We start from the raw sequence: 23,507 nt of genomic DNA on the forward strand, positions 1-23,507 counted from the left end.
TCCTGATTCGAGACAACACTCTCGGTGTGAGCGTTGGCCCTTTATGCGATGCTTCGACCCAATCCCGGTTGCGCAGGACCCGCTTCCCCGACACCTCCTCATTTGCAAAACCTCAAGAAGAGAGCATAAAGACTCTCAAAGAAATGGAAAAAGAGCGAGAAGGAGACATTACTAAAAAGCAACGTCAATGGCGAAGGAAGGTTGTGTGCGCCACATCTGTTTGCGAAGAAATCGGGTATCTTATTCACAAAACATACTACAGTAGCGGATCAAAATGGTGGGAAGTTCAGCTTAACAACAAAGAGTCAGATGGCGCCACCCGCAACGCCCGCGAAATGTAAACCTGTCGAGTTGGTTCTTGATGCTCTGTTCGGTTGGTGAGCCTGACAGCTTCAACAGACCCGCAAGACGCATGTCCGACAGCTTGGGTTTAGTAGAAAGCATCTGGGTTGTTGTCATGGCTTCGGTTTCCATAGCCGTTGTCGACATCATCCAAACTTCGATACTGTCCACCTCCACCACGGCCACGTCCCCGACCGCCGCCGCCACCGCCACCGCCGCCGCCACCGCCACCGCCGCCGCCACCTCCACCTCCACCACGATCTCCACGGTGGCCGCCGCGAGCACCTCCTCTTGATCCATAGTTGTTGTTTCTGTTGTTACCACGACCGCGATCTCGGTTGCCACCACGGTAACCGCCTTGCCGGTCATCTCTATCCCTGCCTCCTCGGCCGTGGTTTGGCCGGTAATTGTCGTTGCGACCATTCTGGTCCTCCTTACGATGAGATTTGTTGGGAAAGTAACTCTCATACTCGCTCTCGTTCGCTGTCTCTTCCTCGATACGCAACATCTGCTTCTCTCCTACAACACTGTCAAACTCGAATGCCTGATCCTGAGGTACGGGATGCCAGTTCACGATACGCGCAGCATCTGCTGGCCGGCCATTCTTGCGAATAGCCAGGACTACCGTCGGCACAGGGTTCTCACTGTAGAACTTTGTTCCCTTGGGTACGGCTTCCACTCTCGCAGCCCAGAGTTTGTTCTCAAAGCAGGAGATGGCTGTCACCTTCCACCTGACCCTGGCACCTATACCGCCAACCTTGTCCAGTATGCTCTTCGGGCACGGTTTCGGTGTGATGAGTATGCTGTTCGCGAGATATCGAATGTCGTCTCTCGGAGCGCCCTGAGGTAAGGAAACGAGGGAGGTCAACTTCTCGGTCACGTCGGAGGGAATCATGTAGCCGGTGTAGAAGACGGTCTTCTTGATCTGATAAGGCGGCGTGCCAGGCGGAGCGCTGCCTGACTTGACTTGTATGTTGTGCGCGTTGATCAGCTTCTGTATTTCGGCGATTTCGGCGACGGGATCGAGCTGTGTGGCATTCTCTGGGACCTGTATGACTTCAGTAGTGATGGGTCTGCGCGACGCCTGGTTCTGCGCCCTGAGCAGGTCCTCGTTGAACTGGAAGAAGAAGTCGCGGAAGGCCTTGGTATGCTTCACGCGGTCCTCGTAGATGTTCAGCTTCTCGGCGTCCTTGTATGTGTAGACGATGTCCTTGAGCAGCTCTTGCTTGAAGTCCATGGTGTTCCTGAACTTCTGGCCTGCGGGACCTATCGCGGGCTTCAGGCAGACCATGTCGAAGTCTAATCGCTTGCTGCGGACCATGCGCTTGACGAGGTCGGCAAAGTCGGATTCTCCTCTGCCAGTCAGAAGCACACTAAGCGCATCCTTCTGGGCCATGGAAGATTCGACGAGCTCGACGATTTGTTCGTTCCACCAGCCTTGCCATGCGCGCGGCTCCTCCTTCTCAATGCCTTCGCCGGTCGCTGCCAGAATGCCCGAGTCGTGCCACCAGCCGCCGTTGAGAAATATGTCGGGCGAGCCCAGCTGGCCGATCGTCGCGCTGTTCCATAGCTGCTTGTTGGGTAGAGGGCTTGCGAATACTACGAAAGTCAGCCTCGGATGTAGAGGAAGTCGCGATGGACCTACAGGTGTTGTCGAAGTCGTAGATGTGAATTGCCTTGACCTCGGATACGGCAGGCAGCTCTTTGTCGTCGCATGACCACCGTTTCAGCGCAGTGACAGTGTGGTATGTCGCCTTTCCGTTTGGCCCTGCGACGGCCGGCCTGGTTGAGGTTGCTAGCATGTCTGGTACGGAGCGTCGAACAGAGTGCGATGTGATGCGTCGGGTAGCGCACAGGAGCATCCAGCGCGAAAACTACGCAGCAGTGGGCGCTAGGAGGTCCGCGATGAACTGCACACCTTTGGACACGTGCAGCGAGTGGAAGGGTGAATGTTGAGCGAACAGGCTGCGTTTGCGTCGAGTCGCGACACTTTTGGTTGGCCCAAGCTCACTTCGGACGCCATGAGCTCATCATCCAAGCCACCTGATATTCCTCAACCCCCACGACACCAGAGAGCGCATGCCAGGAAGCACAGCCGGCTCGACCCAAGGCGACTCACACGATACGTGCGTAATATGTCTCTCTTCGGTAACAGAGAGGGCCATCACATCCCCATGCAACCACTACACATTTGACTTCGTGTGTCTGGTGTCCTGGTTGCAGCAGCGGTCGACTTGCCCGCTATGTAAGTGTTCCTCTTCCATAATATAGAGCGTCTCTGATGATAAACGCAGGTAAAGCACGAGTCATCGCCGTGCAGTACGACTGGCGCTCTCCGACCGACTACAAAAGCTATGCTGTTCCTCGCAGCCAACCACCCGCCGACTCAAACGCACACCATAGCCGAACTGACCGGCCGGGCTCCCTCTTCGCGCCCTACGGGCTTCCTAGTAGACCCCGTGGTCCGCGTCGTCCATATTCACCACCCATCGAGGATGTTGCGCTGCGCAGACGCAGAGAGGTGTACCGAAGGCAACTATATTCGCTGCACATCGGCAGCAATCGCTACTCGGGATATCGCGACATATCTCCCCAACTGATCGCAAACTCTCCTGAGATGCAGTCAAAAGCACGTACTTGGATTCGTCGCGAACTCCGTGTCTTCACCTTCCTACACGCTGATCCGGCGGGCTCGTCCTCTGTTGCGGCAACGACGAGCAGCAATGCTGAGTTTCTGTTATCGTACATCGTTTCCATCTTGAAAATGGTCGACATAAAGGCCAGTAACGGGCACGCGGAGAATCTGTTGGCGGAACACTTAGGCCGAGAGAACAGCAAACTGTTCCTCCATGAGTTGAATGATTGGCTCAGAAGCCCGTACACGAAAGTTGAAGCATGGGATCGGGAAGTCCAGTATCAGGACGGTGCGGAGGCAGCCTAGGGCCTCAGATCTATATTCTATCTGGTGGCGCAGCATAGTCACACACAAGACGCAATACCTGGAAACATGGCTCGACCGCCATGGCCATCTAAATGGCCACAAGCATGTCTGCCCAAGGTATATGTGACTAATTCAGGGTGTTCGCAACGGAGTTCGCATTACAACATTCGAGACATTGTATGCTCAGGCTAGGCTGAGTCAGGCTTAGCACATCAGCACGTTGAAGTTTCGTGTTAGTTTTAGTTGAACGAGTAGAGTGATTAGAAAGGTGATGTATTAATGCTCTATGTGTGGGGGATTATATACAGAGAGGGAGAGAGAGAGTAAAGAAGCTAGGCCTAATTAGGCCTAGCGTAGGAATAGGGCACGTAATAAGAGTTCTAGTAACTAACAGCCCCCCTAAAGCCTTATCTTAGGTTCTAGCCTCTCTTAAGCGGGGTCTATATAAAGTCGTGTTTAACAGACAGTAAATAGCGCTAGTAAGAGTAACTTAGTAAACATGTCTGCAAGATTCTCTAGTTCTAGAATCTAGTGTATAGTAATGTCTCCGCTGTCTATACACTATTAAATAAAGTAGTGTTAGATATTAATATGCTTACTACGTTAATAAAACTAAGAATTGTGTGCTAATTTAATAGCAGAAGTATTATTAATATAGAGTAGTACTATAGAAAAGGTAATACTTATGCTAAGATTATTAATAAACTACTTAATCTAATAAGCTTTCTTAGCGGCTTTGCTTATAGCTATGTACTCTGCCTTATAGGTAGATAGTGCAACTACGCTCTATCGCTTTAATAACTATAAGATTAGTCCGCTAGCTAGAGTAAAAACCTAGCCTGTAGTTAACTTGCAGCCTTTCTAGTCTCTAGCCTAGTTAGCGTTAACGTAACCTTAAAGAGTAGTAGTATTATTAGTATAGGTAATATCTAATAATAGAGTGCTAGCGATATACGCGTAAATATAGTATAATACGTCTAGATAAGATTATCTAGAGTTAGTATTAAAACGACCGCAGAGAGAGGTAGTATAGGCAATATTAGGCCTAGTTAGAGTTAGCAAGTAATTAGCGCTGCTAAACTTTTAGAGATAGCTAATCTTAAACCTATTTATAGAGTCTACGTCTAGAGGCAAAAGCTTAACGTAGTAGTTGCTAGGTGTAGAGGCTAGTAGAGTATTGTCTAGCTTATAGTAGTAGAGAATCTACTGTATATATCTAGATTAGTAGATTATAAGAGAGTGCTTACTTCTAGTAATGTGTATGCTAAGGTATATAAGCTCTAGTTTATCTAAAGTAATGTTAAATAGTTTAAATATCTAGAACTTAAACTAGTTAATAATAGATAAATTAGCTGCGTAGATGCTAATATTGTTAATATATACAAAGAGTATAATAGACTTTTCTTAGTAGATATATACGCATAGGTTGTATAGCGATAGTCTAAAGCCTAGTTATTTAACGTTATGTTTTAGATACTAATACTATACGCGTGCTAATTAAACTAGTCTATAAAGAGCTTTATTTAGTTTCTAAACATAGCTCTCTATTAGCTTAATAGAATATAGCGGGCGTGTATATACTTTCTTATTAAGAGTAGCATTAAGATATATAGTAGAGATGTTAATTTGCGACTAGTGCTAGTAGAGCATTATAATAATTACTAGTAGAATCTAGACTAATTCTAAGCGAATAGTAGAAGACTATAATTTATTAAAGTCTACTCTAGGTTTCTGTGTAAAGCCTTAAGCAATAATGTAGGCTTTAAAAGATTCTATATCTCTATTAGAAGTAATCTTAAGCTTATAGATAAGCTTAGTAGATAGAGTCTTTCTGCTCTTTAGTAGTAGAACTTTAGTAAAAACACCTTTATTAGTAATGTAGTAGTAAAACTAGTAACATAATAATAGGCTAAACAGCTATTAGGCTTAAGAGTTAGTGCGCTAGAGAAAGCTAGGTCTAAACAGCGTTTAGACAAGAATAACAACTAGATATAGATATATAATATAATTAACTGCATTAAGCACCTATTCTAATAGAGATACTTCTAATCTCTCTACTATATATAGCAACTAACTAAAACTTAACCTATTTAGCCTTCTACCTTAGAAAGGCTACTCGCTACCTTTAAGTGCGTATTTTACCTACTAAAGGCTTATTAGAACAACAGTTTAACTAGGCTTTAGAAGAGACATAATTATTGCGCAATATAATAAAATAAGTAATAGGTAAGTATATAAAATAGAGAATAAGATAATACGTAGAATAGTATACCTAAGAGACGTGTAGAAGCAAACTATAAGCTATAGAAACCTAATAGTATAGACACTTAAGAAGTAGACACACTAAGAGACCTCTAACAACATAAATAATTAGACAACAATAACTACTACTTAGGCTAATAGATAATATAGCTATAGTAGCGCTGCGCTAAGCAACACAAAGAGCTAGATAAGAGGTTTAGACTAGGCTAATTGCCTCTTAGACAGCTACACAGACAGAAAACAACATAATAGAAAGTATATAGCTGTATTATTCTACTAAGAATAAATAATAAGACCTAAGAAAGGTTAGAAGAGCTAACGTAGTAGATCTTAATTCTAGTACAGCTAGAAAGAAAGAGGCTAAACAATAAGATAGTAGTAGAAAGCTATTATAGTATATAAAAAAGGCGGCAATAGCTCTTCTAGTAAAGAACACCTAACTTTGTTAGTAAGCAAATAGTTAAACCTAATTAACAGCACTTATATGTTTAATATTTACACTAGCTATTATACTATTTATAATACTTGTATACTACCTTGCATAAATAAGTAAGAGTTAATCTAATAAGGCTAAAGTTAATAAATAATCTAAGTTAGTTGCTAAAGCCTCTTTAAAAGCCTAGTTTACTAAATAACTATCTTTACCTTTCTAAACTAAGCCTATAAAACCTAAAGCAACACCTACATTATTCTAGAAGAACATTAAGATGCTAGATATTCTAGAGTTCTTAGGCACTACTAGCTAGCAGCCTTAGGCACAACCTCTAGTACAACTCTAGAATAACAATATAGCGAAACTCCTTTAGATAATAGCTTAGTCTCTCTAGCAGCTAGGCAATTGCTCTCTAGTCTATTCTACCTAGCTTTCTCTATACCTATTAGAGATAGTTCTAGTATTTAATAGAACTAATGTTACTATGTTCCTTAAGCGTTTTAAGAACATATTAAAGTACTATAAGTTTATAGATAAGATAAAGATTAATTGCCTTTTAGCGCACTGTAAACCTAAGTAGAGAGTAATTATCTAAGCCTTAAATAAATATTCTAACGCTCTAGTTACTAAATTCTAGAAGGAGTTTAGAGAGGCTTTTAGAAAGCTCTTTCGTACTAATAACAAAGACTAATAGAAAGCTTAGGCTAAGTACTTTAAGTACTAGCTTCTCTAGTGCTAAGTAAGGTCTAATCTAAATATTAAGGAGTACCTATAGAAGTTTTAGATTTGCAGTAAGTACTGTGTTAAAGCATTAACTATTAATAAAGATTACTAAGGTTTCTACCTAGTTAAGAGACTACTCTTTAGGCATGCTATAAAGATACTTAACAAGTTTAGTTTAAAGACTAATAACCTAAAGGCATTTAACTATACTAAGATTAGTAACTACCTTACTACCTGTCTAGAGGTAGAGAAAGAAGCTTATATGCTTAACCCCTCTAAAGTAGTTAAAGAGATTGTTCTAGAAGTTAAATTTAACCTAGCGTAGCTAATAGCCTATTAGTAACCTTAGCAACTAGCACTAACCCTCTAAGATAACTACACGCAGGCTTTCTAGCTACCTAAGCTTAACGTTCTACTCTAAGACAAGCTGCTTAGGCTCTATGCCTTTTAGTCTTCTCTAGAAAAAGTACCTACTAACATAGAGGTAGATAACTTAGTTAACAAGATGCTTAACCTAAAGATTAATTATACTAGCCTAGAGATAGAACTATAGAAGATCTAGTAGACCTACCGCGAAACTAAACTTATAAATAACTCTAACATACGCAGCAAAGTAGACTGTTAAGCTAATAAACGCGCAAACTACCTAAGAGCGTACCTACTCTAAGGCTAGAGGCAATTCTAGCTAAATAACTAGTATTAACCTTAGCAGTAGTAGTAATACAGTAGTTACTAACAGAACACTAGTTAGACTTTCCGCAACAACTTCTAAGGCTTTTAGAATCTAGAAACTAGATATAATTAAGGTACTGCGAATAGATAGGCTCTTAGAGCAACTATAAATTATTAGGTATATAACAAAAGCAATTATTGTAAGTAGAACTACCTAACTCTTTAAGCGTATATAGACAAGGGCTAGCTTTACATAAATAAACAGAACATACTTTAGTAGAGTACGCTAGAGAACCTCTAGAGTTGTATTAATAACCTAGGCTAGAGACTATAGGCTAAGAGCATTTTAGCTAAGATTAAGCGACAATTTCTAAAGGAGAACATTAACTCTCTTATAGTTAACGCCTAGTTTAGTAACCTAAAGGCTCTAATTAGTGTAGAGAATAACGCTATTTTAGTTTAGCTTATGCTAGACTCTACTAGAAGCCTCTAAGCAGATAAAGTAGAATAATTCTAGAAGCTTTTAAGTATCTTTGCTAAAGACAAATTAGACTACTACCTGCGTCTAGCGAACCTAAATTAATGCAACAACACTATTATAGCTATAACTATTTCTAGAGCATTCTTAGAATCTAAGAAGGTAGTATCTTACAATCTTTCTAAAGTTTAGAAGAAGATAATACTGTAAAGACCTAGTAATAATTATATCTCTTATCTCTAAGGTTATAAGAATAGAATAGAATACTTTTTAAGCTATTAGGCGCTAAATAAGAAGAAGGTTATCTAATTTAGCAAAGAAGATAATCTTATATAACTAGACAACAGAGTATCTAGAATACTATAAGAATAATTAGAACTAAAGTCTAAGATAACTAATAAGTAACTAAGAAAGCGTAAGATTGTTAATAAGCTTAAGTCTAATGTATAGGCTATAATCTGTAGTATTCTAGGCACTTTAATCTCTCTTTAGATTAGTACTCTTCTTAGTAATATGCCTAAAGTCTGTAAGACGCTATTTAACTCTAACTACACAAATAAGAAGCTAGATAAGTTTAAAGTTAATATTATTAAGACGTTAAGATAATAGGCTAGACAAGAGAAGCTATAAGAAGAGGAAGAAGAATAGAAGTTTAATAAGCTCTTAGGCGCTGTAGTTAATGCAATTACTCTTAGTACTCTCTCTAACTATATACTAGTAGAAGCAGAAGCTAGTAGAGTAGTTAACTACTATAGTCTAAAGGTAGAATACTAGACAGACTAAAAGATTAGCTATATGTAACAGTATATTATCGCAGATTAAGGCTAAGAGTACAACTCTAAAGACGTAGATTATAACTACCTAAGAGATAATTAAGCGTATAACTAACTAATAGGTATTAAGCACTTGCGTTAAGACTACCTAAAGGTCTCTATTAATATTAGAGAGAACTCTTTTCTCTGCCTCTTAGACTTAGGCGCTAAGCTAAATACTATTAAGAGAGAAGTAGCTAAGAGAGCTATATTGCTAATTATATTACTACTAGGCAGTATAAAAGCCGCTTAGATAGTTACTGCAAATAGAAGCATAGTAAGCTTTATAGGTATTATCTAGAGTGTCTCTATTATTATAGAGTAGATTAAAGTCTAAACAAACTTCTTTGTTATAGAATTCTGCACTAATCTAATTATTCTAGGTAACTCTTTTCTAACAGACGCTTAGGCGCGTATTAAGTATACAACTAATAGATTAACGTACTATTGTATCTTTAGCGCAGATAGCTAAGCTAATACAAGATTTATATATACTAGAAGTAATAAGCTTATAGCTTCTAGTCTTTATGCTAGACCTATATTAGAAAAAGATATAAGAGTGTAGTAGCTAGCGCTACACTCTAGTACGCAACTAAAGAGCTAGTAGGTAGCGCAGCGTACGCGCATATAGAGGTAGTAGATGTAATAATAGAGGAGGTTAGAGATAGTAGACTAAACAGTAGTTAGATACCTATATAACTTATTAGTAAATAGGTTCTATAGAAGAAGCGTAGAGCTTCTAGAAAAGATCTAATAGCGTACTTATTAAGATTAAATAGTAAGTTAATAGGCCTTAGGCCTAATAGAAGCCTGCTAATAAGAGATAATAAAGGCCTATGTATTTTTAAGATAGAAGACGTTAAAGAGTTATTAGCCTAACTTCTAAGTAATATTATAAAGAGTATTAGTAACAAAGACACCGCAAAATAGAGTAAGGCGTTCTTCTAGGCGAAGAACCTAGCTAAGGTAGATAAAGGCCTCGCACTAAAGGTTAATGTAGTTATAGTATCGCGTAAACCTACGCGCCTGCCTGCTAAGTATGTAGTAAGTTAGCTAAATAACGCTTAGATTAATAGAGCTTATAAGCGCAAAGGCGTTAAGATTAAACCTATTAACAACTCTAGCTAACTAACGCGACCTATTAAGAGGCGGTTAGACTAGAAGAAGAGGGCGGTAGTAAAGCAAGTATCTAATGCTAATAGCTAATTAGCTCTATTTGCTAAGTATTTTAAGCTATAATACGCTGTATTTCTCTAAAGTACTTAAATAACACCTAAACGCATTTTAGAGATAAAAATCTTATTAGAGTTATTACTAGTAGAGAAAGACATGCTCTTAGAGGTCCTCTACTAATAAAAAGTAGCACTAGTCTAGAACTTTAGAGAATCTAGAAGAGTTAGTAAAGACGTTATCTCTCTAGTTATTATTAATATAGTACTATATTAAGCCTAGAGAGCTAACTAGTTCTCTGTTCTAAGAAAGCTTTAGCAGGTTATAATTAATATAATTTAGAACTATATTAATAGAGGTACCTTAGAGTTATGCAAGAGCTAGTATTACAACCTATAGTTCTTAGTTGCTAAGAAAGATAAGAGATATTGCCTAATTAACAACGCTTAAAAACTTAACAGAGTTATAATTTGCGACGCTAACCTGCTACCTAATTCTAATAAGTTTTTAGAGAAATTTGCAGAATACGTTATTATAAGCCTATTAGACTTCTTCTTAGAGTACAACTAAGTAGAACTACACAAGAACTTAAGAGATATAATAGCCTTTTTAACGCTATTAGAACTTATACAATAGTGCACACTTCTAATAGATATAATAAACTCTCTAGTAGAGTTTATACGTGTTATAACAAAGATTTACAGAGACTATATCTCTAATAGGTGTATACTATACCTTAATAACGTGTGCATTAAAAGGCTAAAGAAGCGCTACAGTAACTATAAGGTAGAACTAGATATAAGGTAGTTTATCGCTAAACACCTTTTAAATATTAACAAAGTGCTTATAGATATTAAGCGCGCAAGCGCAATAATATTAGGCTATAAGTCTAACTTCTACTACCTCTCTATAATTATTGTTAGCTATTAAATTAATAAGTATAGCTACTACTCTAATAAGAAGAAGGTTAATAAGATTACGCGTTAGCTAGATTGTCGCAACGCTAAGAAAGTCTAAATGTTTCTTAGAATCTGCGTTTACTATAGAGTATAGGTACTAGGTTTTACTATTATTGTAGCCTCTTTGTTTAAGCTTCTCTACAAGAATACACTATTTAAATAGAGCCTAGAGTAGAAGTAGGCAATAAAACATCTTAAGGCAACTCTAACAACTGCTCTAGCGCTAGTTTCTATTAATTACACTAAGCCTATCTAAAAGATTATCCTCGCAGTTAATAGTAGCAAGAAGAGTTAGAGTATAGTTATTATGTAGCTTAACCTAAACAGCTATTATTACCTAGTACAATTTAAGAGTAGAGTCTAGTCTACTACTAAGAGGAATTAGAATTTAAGTAAGCACAAATGCAAGGCTCTTCTACTTACTCTAAAGAAGTTTTAGTTCTATATCTATAGAGTAAACTTCTAAGTTAAGATAGATGCGAAGACACTTATTGCGCAACTCTAATAAAGCGCAATAGATCTCTCTAAAGCTCTAATTACTTAGTAGCTTACACTTCTTAATATGTAGAAGTTTAACATTGTCTATATAGCTAGTAAAAAGAACGTTATAGCTAATACTCTTTTAAGAATACCTAAGCTAGATAGCTAGAAGCTATCTAACAAACCTAAGAAAGATGTAGAAGACTTTATTAATGCGCACCTAAATGCAGTTTAGCTTATCTTTAGCGAAGCTCTAGCGTACGCGTATAGAATATGCTAGGTAGATCTTTTTTTTAATAATTAACTACTAGTAGATAGCTATAGTAACAAGTTACAAGTAATTGTAGGTTAGCTTCTGTTCTGCAGAAGGCCTAAGTATATATCTACTACTAAGTTTTGTAAGTTTAAGAAGAAGGCGCTCTAAATAACTGTTAGAGAATAATATCTCTTTATAATCCTCTTAGGAGGCTAGCCTCTGCAAAGAGTAGTTAACTTAATAGATAAGTAGCATAAGATTATTAGATCTCTTTATAATAAGTTTAGCTACTAAGGTAAGAAAGGCATCTAGCGTAAAGTGTAGGCGCGCTACTATTAGAAAGAACAGTACAATTAAGTTAAACGCTATATATAGTTCTACTCTAAGTACTAATTATATGTATTAGTAATAGTTTAAGAAGAGCTTTAGCCTATAGAGCTACTAATAGTACTATTTGCATAGATTACTATTAACGTTGTTTACATGCTACCTAGTTATAATAGTAAGAAGTTTCTTATTATTACCTAAGACTACCTTTTGCAATAGGTAGAAGCTAAGGCCTTAGCTAAAAACAACTTAAAGAGTATTTAGAAGTTTCTACTATATAATGTATTTTGTTAATAGAGTATTCTACTTAAGATATTAGCTAATAGAGGCTCTAAGAATAAGGGCCTTGTTAAAGAACTTTAGAAGCAATAGAGAATTAACAGAGTTATTTTAAGCACCTACTACTCTTAGAGGTAAGAACTTATTAAGCAAGAGCACGCGCCTATTATAGCTGCTCTAAAGAAGCTTTCTAGCAACTAGGTAGATAACTTACCTAACGTTCTATAGGCTAACTGCACTACTATTAAGCAATCTATAAACAAGACACTAGCGTACTTAGTCTTAGGCTAGCAGCACATCTTGCCTATTAAGCTATCTATTCTAACTTAGCAGACGCTTCTATAGAATAACGTTTAGAATACACCTACTCTTCTTATAATATAAGCCTGCTAGTTTAACTATAGAGATAAACAATTTAAGAAGTCTATTAACTACACTATACATCTTAGGCATAAGAATAAGAACTATTTTAACTAGTTAAGAGTTCTTTAGCTAAGCAAGCTTTCTCTAGGTAATCTTATACTGTTAAGAGACTCTTTCTATAAAAACAACTAATCTACGCTTACTAAGTTCTTGCCTAAGTAGAAGAGGCTATTTTATATTTGCAGCGTTAATAAGAAAGGTTAGTATTAGTTAGAAGAGCTTAACAGCACCTCTTTTTAAAGTTATACGCTAGAAAACTACCTAAAAGCCTTTTACTAGCGCATAGTAGCAGATCTTGCTAAGATTAATAGGCTAGACTACGCTGCAACTATATTCCCCGCTAATAAAACTAACAATATAGATTAAGAAGTAAGCAGTAATAACAATAATAAGACGCCTAAATAGCCTACGTACAGCTAAGATATTCTAGATACTCTAGAGTTAACTAAAGTTTAAAGAAGTCTACAGCTAAGAGCTTAACTAGATAATCTATTAGTTAATGTAGAAGAGAAACAAGATATAGAATAGACATTGTCTAGACCTTAGCAATTATTAGTAGTTATTCTAACAAAAAAGCTAGATTTTAACTAGAATAAGTATTAGGCATATGTATTATAGGTATAGTTTTAAGTAGTTTTAGACATATATATATTAAACACTATAACTAAGCTCTAAACTACGTCTATAAATATATATAGAGAATAGCTACTACTATATTAGCCTATAACTAAGCAACGTACCTACTTCTTACTCTTCTTCTTCTTCTTACTAGAGGTCTTCTAGACTAATAAGCCTTTAGACTTAGATAGAGCAAGAAATTTATCGCTCTTATTATTATTAATATCTATAGCCTTAGTAGAAGGCGTAGTAGACTTACAAGTGTAAAGAGTGCGTATAGAGGTAGGCAGTAGTACTAGTTTCTTTATCTTCTTAGTAGAGGTAGACTTTATAGTACTCTTAGAAGAAACGCGCTTACGCTTAGAAGATAGTAGAGCTAGAAGACTCTTTAGAGCGGCTATAGCCTTCTTTAGCTAAGTAAGCCTTAGCTTATAATTCTTCTTAGAGATACTCTTGCTATAGTTACTAATATCTAAGTTCTAGAACTTCTTAGTAGAATTATAGTTACTATTACTAACTAGCTTCTTAGAAGTACGCAGAGCCTAAACTACAGAACTCTTCTTATATAACTAAAGTACGCTTAGGCTGTTAGAGCTATTAAGAGAGAAGAAAGGCTAGAACAATTAATAAAGAAGGTAGGATACTACAAGAGGCTTATTAAGATCTACTAGCTTAGTAAACATAACCTTCTTACTAGAGAAGTTAGGCTAACCTAAGAATAAGTTAGCTATTATACTAATACTAAGAAAGTAGATATCTAAGAGGTAGTTAGAAACTTACAAGTAAAAGAGCACTAGGGTTTTACGCTCTTTGCGTAGCAATTAGTGCAAGTTCTCTATAGTATTAGAAAGCTGTTTAATATAACTAAGCAACATAACTAGAATAGAAGCTTTAAACTACGTTCGCAATAGCTATATATTTTATTATATCTACTAAGCTCTTTATTCTTACCTAAAGCTAACTTATACTTAATTGCGCTAATAAGATAATAGTATATAAGTGCAGTAACAAGAGGCTTAAAGACAATTTGCTTATAGTTTGTACTAAGAGAGAAGAACTTATAGAAGAATAAATAGTTCTTAGACACGTCTAGAGGCGCTAAATTAATTTTACGCTTAATCTAAGGTCTTTTACTCTAAGTTAGAAAGTAGGCCGCTGCAAGAACTAGTCTAGCTAAAGTCTCTAAAGTGTTAAGGTTAACAATATATCTATAGAGGTCTTTAACCTAGTTAATAGTAAAGTCTATACGCAATATGTATATTACTATAAAGAAATATAATATTAGTAGAATGTCTTTTAGAAAGCAAGAAGAAAGATAGTAGACTTACTCTAGCTAACAATAGTATTAGAGGCAGAAATATGCTTTAGTAGCTTATACAACTCTGCTACTTAATCGCTAAGAGCTCTAGGCACTAGACGCTTTTTTGTAGGTAACTTAGAAAGAACTTTAGACTTAGATAGGCTAGAGCTCTTAATAGAGAGGCTAAATTTCTTAATATTAGATAGAGTTTTATAGTAGTTAGGTAGTATAGTAGAGCGTAAAGTATTTTTACCTATAATACTCTAAAGCGCCTAAGAGGCGCTTAGCGCGTAATTAAGGTTAAAATCTATTTACGTAATACCTAAGAACGTCTTAATATTAATCTACTCTTAAAGGCTAAGAAGAGATTTCTTATTATCTAAGGTAGAGAAGTTAAAGTTATTAAAAGGCTGCGTGTCTATCTTATTAAACTTATTAGCACTTGCAGGTATAGGCTAAGCAGCGATAGTAGCTAAATAGTCTTTAGCCTTAGACGCAGTAGTTATCTTATTAGTAGAAGTTAGCTTAGTAGTAGCAGCCTCTAGCGTAGTAATAGCAAATGCTTGCTTAGGCGTAGCGCGTAGAAGGGCTTATAGAGTAGCAGAGTAAGCGTTATTAAAGTTAGAGAAAATAATAGACGCGCTCTTAACAAGAGGCTACTTAATAGTCTTGCCTTTAGGCGTAGTGTTAATAGAGCTAAAAGCTATAGTAAGAATACGCATAGAATAATAGTAGTAGTAGTAAAGCAAAGAGTAAGAAGAGGTAGAAGAGCGCGTAGAAGAGTATAAGGTAGTTAAAGCGCAGAAAGAGTAGAAAGTAGTAATAGAGATATTATAGAAGAATTTGCTTAATATGTTTACTACCTAAAGAGCTATTAAGCCTATAGTAATAGACCTACTTTTCTTACAAGAACTGCTACGCGATACTAGATTATAACACTAGAATTTTAAAGCTAGCTAGCATATAATAATACTCTTAGAATGTATTAGCAATGCAAGAAGAATGTTATAATACTACAATACAGAATGCGATATATTTAGAGTAGTTAGGAATTTAACTAAAGGCTGCTTAGCTAGAGCTATAGCAAAACTCTAACTAGACATCTTAAGTAGGCGTTTAGATTAGTATCCGCTAACAAGAAAAGGCACTTAGACAGGCTAGAGAATAGCTTTAAGAACCTTAGAAATAGATTTTAACTTTACAGAAGAATTATTTTAATTTAGAAAGATATTAGAAGATCTTCTACATAATTATAAAGGCTGCTAAGGCTATTGCTATTAGTACTTCTTAATTACAGCTTAGAATCTAGTATTATCGCGATAACTACTAGAAACCTAAGAATATTGTAATAGAAAGATTATATCTAAATAATATTTAGGACCTAAGGCTAAAGAAGAAGAGACTTTCTTTCTTTTAAGTATAGAAGAGAAGTAATATAGGTTTAGCTATTACAATATTATAGGCGTAAGAATATAAGGTAATAAGAGAAGACTTAGAAGTATATTATAATTTTATTTACTATAACTATAGAGTAGAATAGATAGACCTAAGAGTTAATTAGAGAGAAAAGAGACTAGAGAACTACCTGCGCATAAAAGAGCTAGCAGAGCTAGAAGTTATAGAATTAGCAGAAGTTAAAGGAGAAACAGGCTTAGTAGTTCTAGTAGAAGTAGTAATAGAAGTAGTAACAGCAGAAGCCTTAGACTTAATAACATTGTTACTAATAGTATCTACCTTATTAGTAACAGCCTTCTTAGGCTTAGGCTACTTACAAAGTTAACTATAACTACTACTTAGAACTTAGATAGAAAGAAGAACAGCACAAGAAGCGCAATAACAAGGTTTTCTAGTTAGCGTAACAAGCTTAAGAATACTAGTAGCTAAACAGCTATTAGGCTTAATAGAAAGCGCAGCGTCTAGAGTAGGCTAGCTAGTAGATAGATTAGACTTTGCAGGTTAGCTCTAACGCTTAGCAATAGTTAATCTAGACTTATTATTACCTTTACTAAGAATCTTTAAGCGTAGTAATAATAACTAAACATAAGTTGCGCTAGCAGAAGTAGAAGTAGCCTTAGTATTAGAAGCCTTCTTAGGCAAATCGCAGCTAAGATTCTTAAGGCTTAGTTAGAAAGCTAAGTTGCAACTAGCGTTAACATTACTTAAATAGTATCTATACTAAGTAGCTATACTATTACTAGCCTAGGCAAATAAGGCCTTGTTACCTTCTTTAGATATAGTAGTTAGCTTCTTACTAGCCTTAAGACAAGTAAGGACGCCCTTAGAGGGACTAGCAATTATATTAGAGGTAACTACAGACTTAGTAGCTATAGTAGACTTAAGGCTACGCCTTACTACTTAGGTCTCTAGAAGAATATGTTAGCAAAGATACTAAGAACAAGAAAGTAAGTGTCTAAAGAACAGTTAGCAACTTACTATAAAAAGAGTAGACCTAATAATTACTATACTTTAAGTAATTAGTGTAAACTCTACTCTTTATTAGCTAGCTATTAATATAGACCTAGATACACTAGCTAAACATCTTTCTATAATTTAACAACGTACACTAACTATAGATAATAATCTTAATAGAAGAATTCTTAACTAAAGAATTAATTACACTAACTAACTTAGCGCTAAAGTAATAAGATAGTATAAGCGCTTCTATATTAGAGTTAAATAGCTAGCGCGCAGACTTATTATCTAACTAAAAGAATTTGCTAACAGTTATCTCTAGATTAGCTAAGTAGAAGTTACTATAAGCGTTAACCTATACATTAGACTAATAGCTTTTCTAATTAGTAGCTAGAATAGACAGAGAAGGCCTAAGTATGCGTTCTACGCTTTGTAAGGCATGCAAGTAATCCTACATGTCTATAGTAAAGCTAAGAGTAATAATATAGGCTCGCTAGTTAGTTACTAATAAGGTAGAAGATATTAGAATAATGTTTAGTTAAAAGACTCTAGAGAAGAGAAAAGACTTACACTAGGTAATATACTAATTATAACTAGAGTTAGAAGTCTTATACTTATATAACTTTGCTATACGTATGCTACGCCTACTCTCTTTAATAGTCTTAGTTAGAGTAAAGATAAAAAGGCGTAGAGACTTACTCTAGTTCTTCTACTTCTTAGAAAGGCAAGACGTAGGCGTCTAAGAGGCTTTTATTAAAGACTTAAGAGCTAACTTAGGCTAAGAAAGGCTAGTAGAGTTAGTGTTGTAGATAGAGGAGAGTAGTAGAGCAGTATTAGGCACGTTAGTTATAATAGTATTAGTTTAGCTAACACTAGCGCTAGTCTTAGCTTTAATTAAAAGCGTAGTCTTAGGTAGAGTAGGTAGAGCAGGTTTAGCTAATAGCTGTTTAGGCGCACGCGAAGGTTAGAACAATAGCGCAGTATTATTACTAGTACTCTTAGTTATAGGCTAAGCAGCAATAGTAGTAGAATTGTCTGTAGCCTTAGGCTTAGCAGTTATCTTATTAGTAGAAGTTAGCTTAGTAGAGGCGGCCTCTAGCGCAGTAATAGTAGACGCTTACTTAGCTGTAGCGGGCTTAAGAGTAGGTATAGTAGTAGAGGCAGCAGAGCTGTTATTAGCCTTAGCTATAATAGCTAGCTTAGTAGCAAGCTCTTAAGTATAGAAGGTAGATATAGTAACTAGTATAGTGTCTGTAGTAGCTAAATCGCCTTTAGAGCGCTTAAGTAAAGCTATAGTAGAGAAAGAAGGTTAAGGTAGAGTAGAGTAGAAGAAGAGAAGAAGATAGAGAAAGAATAGTAAAAGGCTACGCGCGCAAAGGTAGAGTTAAGAGTAGTAATTACTATGCGCGAGAAAAAAAGTTGCAATATTATTATTTTAATAGCCTAGTTACTAAGCGCTAAAGAGCCCTTAGGTAAAAAAGTAAGGTAACTAGCGTATAGGTTCTAATAGTAGTGTAGTACGTATAAACTTTCTAGAATATCTCTATAGATGCACTAGCAATGCACTAGAGATAATAGAATATCTATTAAAGAAAAGGCTAATATTATAGAAGGTTAAGCGCTAAATAGGTAGGCGCTATAGAAAAGCAAAGATTAAACCTAAGAAAGACATAGACCTAAGCCTAAGAGATTATTAGCTGCTAATATTAAAAGTAATTAAGATAAGATTTAGAATACACTAAAGAAATAGAGGAAGAGGCTATAAGCTAGTAGAAGAGATTAAATTAAAATAAGAAGAGTAATAGAGGGAGATATACTAGAATAGAAACAGCCTAAAGAGATTTTACATTTAGATTTCTAGGTAGAAGTTTAGCGTATAGTATATTTAGATTAAGTAGATAGAATCTAGTAATATAATAAGTAGAAGGGGATGTCTAAGGGCTATTCTCTCTTTTATGCTTAAGAAGAAGAGAAAGCCTTCTTCTTAAGTATAGAAGAGATGTAGTAGTAAAACTAGTAATATAATAATAGGCTAAACAGCTATTAGGCTTAAGAGTTAGTGCGCTAGAGAAAGCTAGGTCTAAACAGCGTTTAGACAAGAACAATAACTAGATATAGATATATAATACAATTAACTGCATTAAGTACCTATTCTAATAGAGATACTTCTAATCTCTCTACTATAGTAAGAGCCTAAATTTTCTTCTATATAGCTATATTCTATTACTAGGCTTCTAGAAGTGTTATAGCGTTCTTATAGAAAGTAGAAGTCTAGATATTAAGAAGAGCTGTAGAGGCTATTATAGCAAATACATAGAGGTCTATATTAGCGGTATTATTATTATTGTTAGAGAGATAGTTAAGAATGTTGCTATTAAGACAATTGTTCTTAGTAGCGTAAACTAGAGCTAAATCTAGAATTGTTGTAAATACTAAATAGGCGATTGCTTCTAGGTTATTATCTAGAATATCTTAGTTAAGAAAGTTGTAGCTAGCAGCGAGCCTGTATCTAGTGTATAGCGTTTCTTAGTAGTCTAGATTGCGCTAAATAGAGCTCTTAATAAGAAGGTTATATTTATCTTAGTTAAAGGTATATACTGCGATCTCTATAGTAATAGTAGTTGTTAGCGAAATCTTCTAGAAGTAGGTTAGATGTTAGCAGTGTTTTTAGGTAACTCTATTAATGTAATTAGTATAGAGTGTACTGCTAGTATAGTTATAGCTAGTTGCTCTGCAGGCAGAACAGTCTTCTAATATCTAGCTTAAGTACGTCTTAGAGCTCTTATAATAGTAGACAATAACTATATTATTCTTTTTATAGTGTCTATATACAATCTTGCCTTATGCAGAGTAGGTTAAATAAAAGTCTTTCTAGTTGCACTATCTATGCTGTCTATATACGCACGCTGTGCACTTTGCTCTATATATATTTATATTATAGATATAAGAGTTGTTATTAATAGTGTATACGTTGCATAGAAATTTTCTATTATAGTAGTATACTCTTATTTAAGCACGTTCTTAGAGATATAGATATAGCTAACATCTACTACATTAATCTTCTTTAGGTATCTTTAGACGCGCTGTTATTAGTATTATAATCTTATATAATAGATCTTTGCCGTCTTTAATACAAATATTATATAGTACCTATCTATCGCATTAAAGAATATAGAATAGAGAGCGTTTACACGTAATATACGCAGATTTAGACTATTTAAGTTACTATACTATAGTAGGTTTATATTCTGCTTTGTTAAGGCATAATTTATATTTTAGGCTATTTGTAGATACACATTTATGTCTATAGAGTATACAGCGTATATATTTTAGAGAGTTACTATAGTCTAATTCTAAGACATAGGTGTTGTTGTTAGTGTTAGGCTATAGGTCTGTTTTATTATCGCTTACGAGTATAAGAATATTGTTGTAGCTGCTTATAGGTGTAGCTATAGATAGTGTAGCAAAGAAGAGAGAGGTAATAATATTATTATTACTGTTAGATAGGTCTTTAAACTCTAAGTCTAAGTCTTTGTATATAATAGCTATAGCGCTAAAGTAATGTAATATAATTAGAGCTGTAGAGTTGTTATTATTACTAAAAACATTATTAGAGTTAGAGCTAGAGTTAGAGTTAGAGTTAGAGATAGATGTAGGCATTTTGCTAGAAATGTTAACCTGCTCTTATAGAAGGCGTTTATTAATATAGCGTTCTAGTTAGACATTATCTATACCTAAGGCGTTATTAACTCTTGCTAAGCTAACTTTCTTTACTTTCTTCTTAGCAGAGTTCTAAACCTTAAATATAGTTTTAGATACAGCGTAAAGATAGTAGCCTATCTATTCTTAAGAGCTATAGAGCTTAGCTATACGTAGTTTAGGCGCGTAGGTAATGTAAACCTAAGCTCTCTAGATGTGTTTGTTAGAGAGATTTAGTTAGAGGCTAGTAAGTACCTTATAGAGAGTCTTTAAGTTCTTAAGCGCACGTATAGAAGAATAGTTCTTCTTCTATACTACCTCTATAATAGCGAAGAGCTAGAGACCTTCTAAAAGAGAAGCGTTGCAAAGAAACTTCTTAGTCTTATTTATAAGTGCTTGCGTAGTAGGCAATAGAGAATACTAATTATAGATAAGCGCAGAGGCGCGTTTACAGATAGTGTAGTTAGCTTACTTAGCTATACTAGTATAGTAGTGTACGTATAGCACGCTAGCTTTAATAGAGATGCCTTTCTAGGCTGCGTTCTTAGTAATAGTCTTCTAGAGAAATTTATTATCGCAGCAGATTTAGCAGATAGTTATCTTATAGGTAGTTTTTAGTAGTTTAAAGATATCTAATACCTTCTTTGCAAGAATATTCTTAGTCTAGAGAAAGATTAACTAGGTGTATCGCGTAGCGTTATTAGTAACAAAGAGTGTCTAGCGCTTACTATAGAGGCTATATATAGAGTATAGGCTCTATATATCTATAATAAGAAGGTCTCTAGAATCTTTGTAACAATAGCTAGCAGGTTCTTAGAGAATTTTGTTAAGATTATAAGTAGTCTAATAAATAGAATAAACCTCTTTAAGCTTTACCTAGATCTACTTATTAGTAACATTAATCTTAGTACTAATTTTAAGAAGTTACCTTATGTTCTATAGGCTAAGGTATCTAAGTTAATAGTGTTTGTGCTAAATAGAGTTAGAGAAATTAACTACTAGTGCTACTAGATTAAAAGAAGTCTTAGAGCTAGTAACTATTATAAGAAATAGTCTATGTTTAAGTAGAGTAAAAGCAACGCCTATTCTTATAGTATTAAATAGTATTAGTCTATTCTAGTTTATTTATACTATTATGTCTGCTTATTAAATAAGCGTAGAAATAGAAAGTAAGTTATAGCAGCTCTTTAGAGCGTACGTAACTTTACTAAGTATAAAGTTAATAGAGAAGAGAGATAGTAAGTACATTGTAATTTTAATAGTACCTATACCTTTAACGCAGAGGTTGTTTCTATTAGCGTATATTCTAATTTTGCTATTATAGGCCGCGAAGATTATAAATAATAATTAGTTGTTAGTAATATAAATAGACGCTCTACTATTATATAGCTATGCGTTCTTAGAGAGAGAGTTTATAGAGCTTATTATAGTAAGGCAGGCCTTATAAGAAAACTTAGGTAGTTAAAGTGTAGATAGTGTATTCTTTAAAACGTCTATATGTAAACCGCAGGTTCTATTCTCTACTATATCTCTGTCTATCTCTATTCTACATATATACTCTATAACATGCTCTATTACTTAGTTAGAGATATATATAGAAGCTAGAAGTAGAGACGTATAGTTAGATTAGTTGTAGATCTTAAAAGCGCTGTTAAAGAGATTAAAGTTAAACTAGAAGGCTGCAGTAGTAATGTAGCAGAGAGCTTTATTATTAGAGATAGTAGCGTTGCTAACTAGTAGAACCTTAGCCTTATCTTTCTTGTTATTAGCTTTAGTAGCGTTAGGCTTAGGCGTGTTAATAGTAATAGTAACGTTAACTAGAGTACTGTAGAGGCAACTATTAGCCTTGTTATAGCAAACGTTCTTAGTATGTCTATAATTTTAGCACTAGGTACATATAGAGCAGGCCTTTTTTAGATTCTTTAGTTTATTAGAGTCTAGAGCAGCCTTAACTATGTTCTTAGCTTTCTTAGACTTATCTTACTTATTCTAACACTTCTAGTTATTATTAGCGAACTTAAGAAGTAAAGTTTAGAACTTCTTATACTTAGATGCGCTAGTCTTATTGTATGTAGAGAGAGACTAGTAGATAACAAAGAAGTTAAAATAGTTAGATAGACTACAGGTAACGTTGTTAATAAGCTAGAAGTACGCATAAGTGCCTTCTACGTTAGTAATATCTTAATAGATAGTATTAAAATGTACAAGGTAATCGCGCATAGTAGCAAAGTTATCTAGCTTAGCTTTATTAATCTATAAGAGGGCACAGTTAAGACAAGTATTAGCGTTAGCCTTATTCTTAGATTTAATAGTAGTCTAAGTAGTAGCAGAGTTGTCGTAGTTGTTAGACTAGACTTATAGCTTAACTGCGGTTTAGAGTAGAGCAAGAGCAAAGCGCATAGACTTCTTATTTTCTTTCTACTTAGTAAGTTAGACGTTATAGATAGCGATCTAGTATAAGTAGTCTTTAGGCGCTTTCTTAGACTAGGTAGCTTATAAGGCGATATCTGCGTTAGCGGTCTTGCGCTTAGAGCAGCTAATAGTAGTAGGTACAGCTTTCTATAGAGTAGGCTTGCTAAGAATAGTATTAGTACCTTAATAGAAACTCTAGACACTATTAAGGTTAGCGATAGGCTTAAAGTTCTTCTTCTATTTAGTAAAGTTCTCTAGGCTAGAGAGCTTAATAAAGTTCTTGCCTAGAAGAGTAGTAACGTTAGAGATAGCTAACATAGTTAACGTAGGCGACTAGACTAGGAAGTTCTATTAGAGCGACGTACTAGTAGTGCAGTAGTGTGTTTAGCAACACGCAGAGGCGTATAGAGGCAACTAACGTAAGTAGTACATAGTTAATAGGTTTAATAGCAGAATCGCGCAGTAGTTACGCAGAGGCTTATAACTAGTTAAACAAGTAGAGTAATTAG

At 35.5% G+C, this 23,507-nt stretch overlaps 1 protein-coding gene across 1 annotated transcript; it reads right to left on the reverse strand.

The window, feature by feature from the left end:
• Positions 1 to 430: 430 nt before the first annotated feature.
• J4E83_001926 (uncharacterized protein) lies at positions 431 to 2,144 on the reverse strand (the record flags this gene model as incomplete). The annotated part of the gene is made up of 2 exons (XM_049328879.1): positions 431 to 1,941; positions 1,988 to 2,144. 2 exons carry the CDS (start codon positions 2,142 to 2,144, stop codon positions 431 to 433), a joined length of 1,668 nt encoding a protein of 555 aa, XP_049191851.1.
• Positions 2,145 to 23,507: the final 21,363 nt, after the last annotated feature.

This window comes from Alternaria metachromatica (genome assembly GCF_023757995.1).
Source record: "Alternaria metachromatica strain BMP 0045 chromosome Unknown scaffold_3, whole genome shotgun sequence".
NCBI lineage: Eukaryota > Fungi > Ascomycota > Dothideomycetes > Pleosporales > Pleosporaceae > Alternaria > Alternaria metachromatica.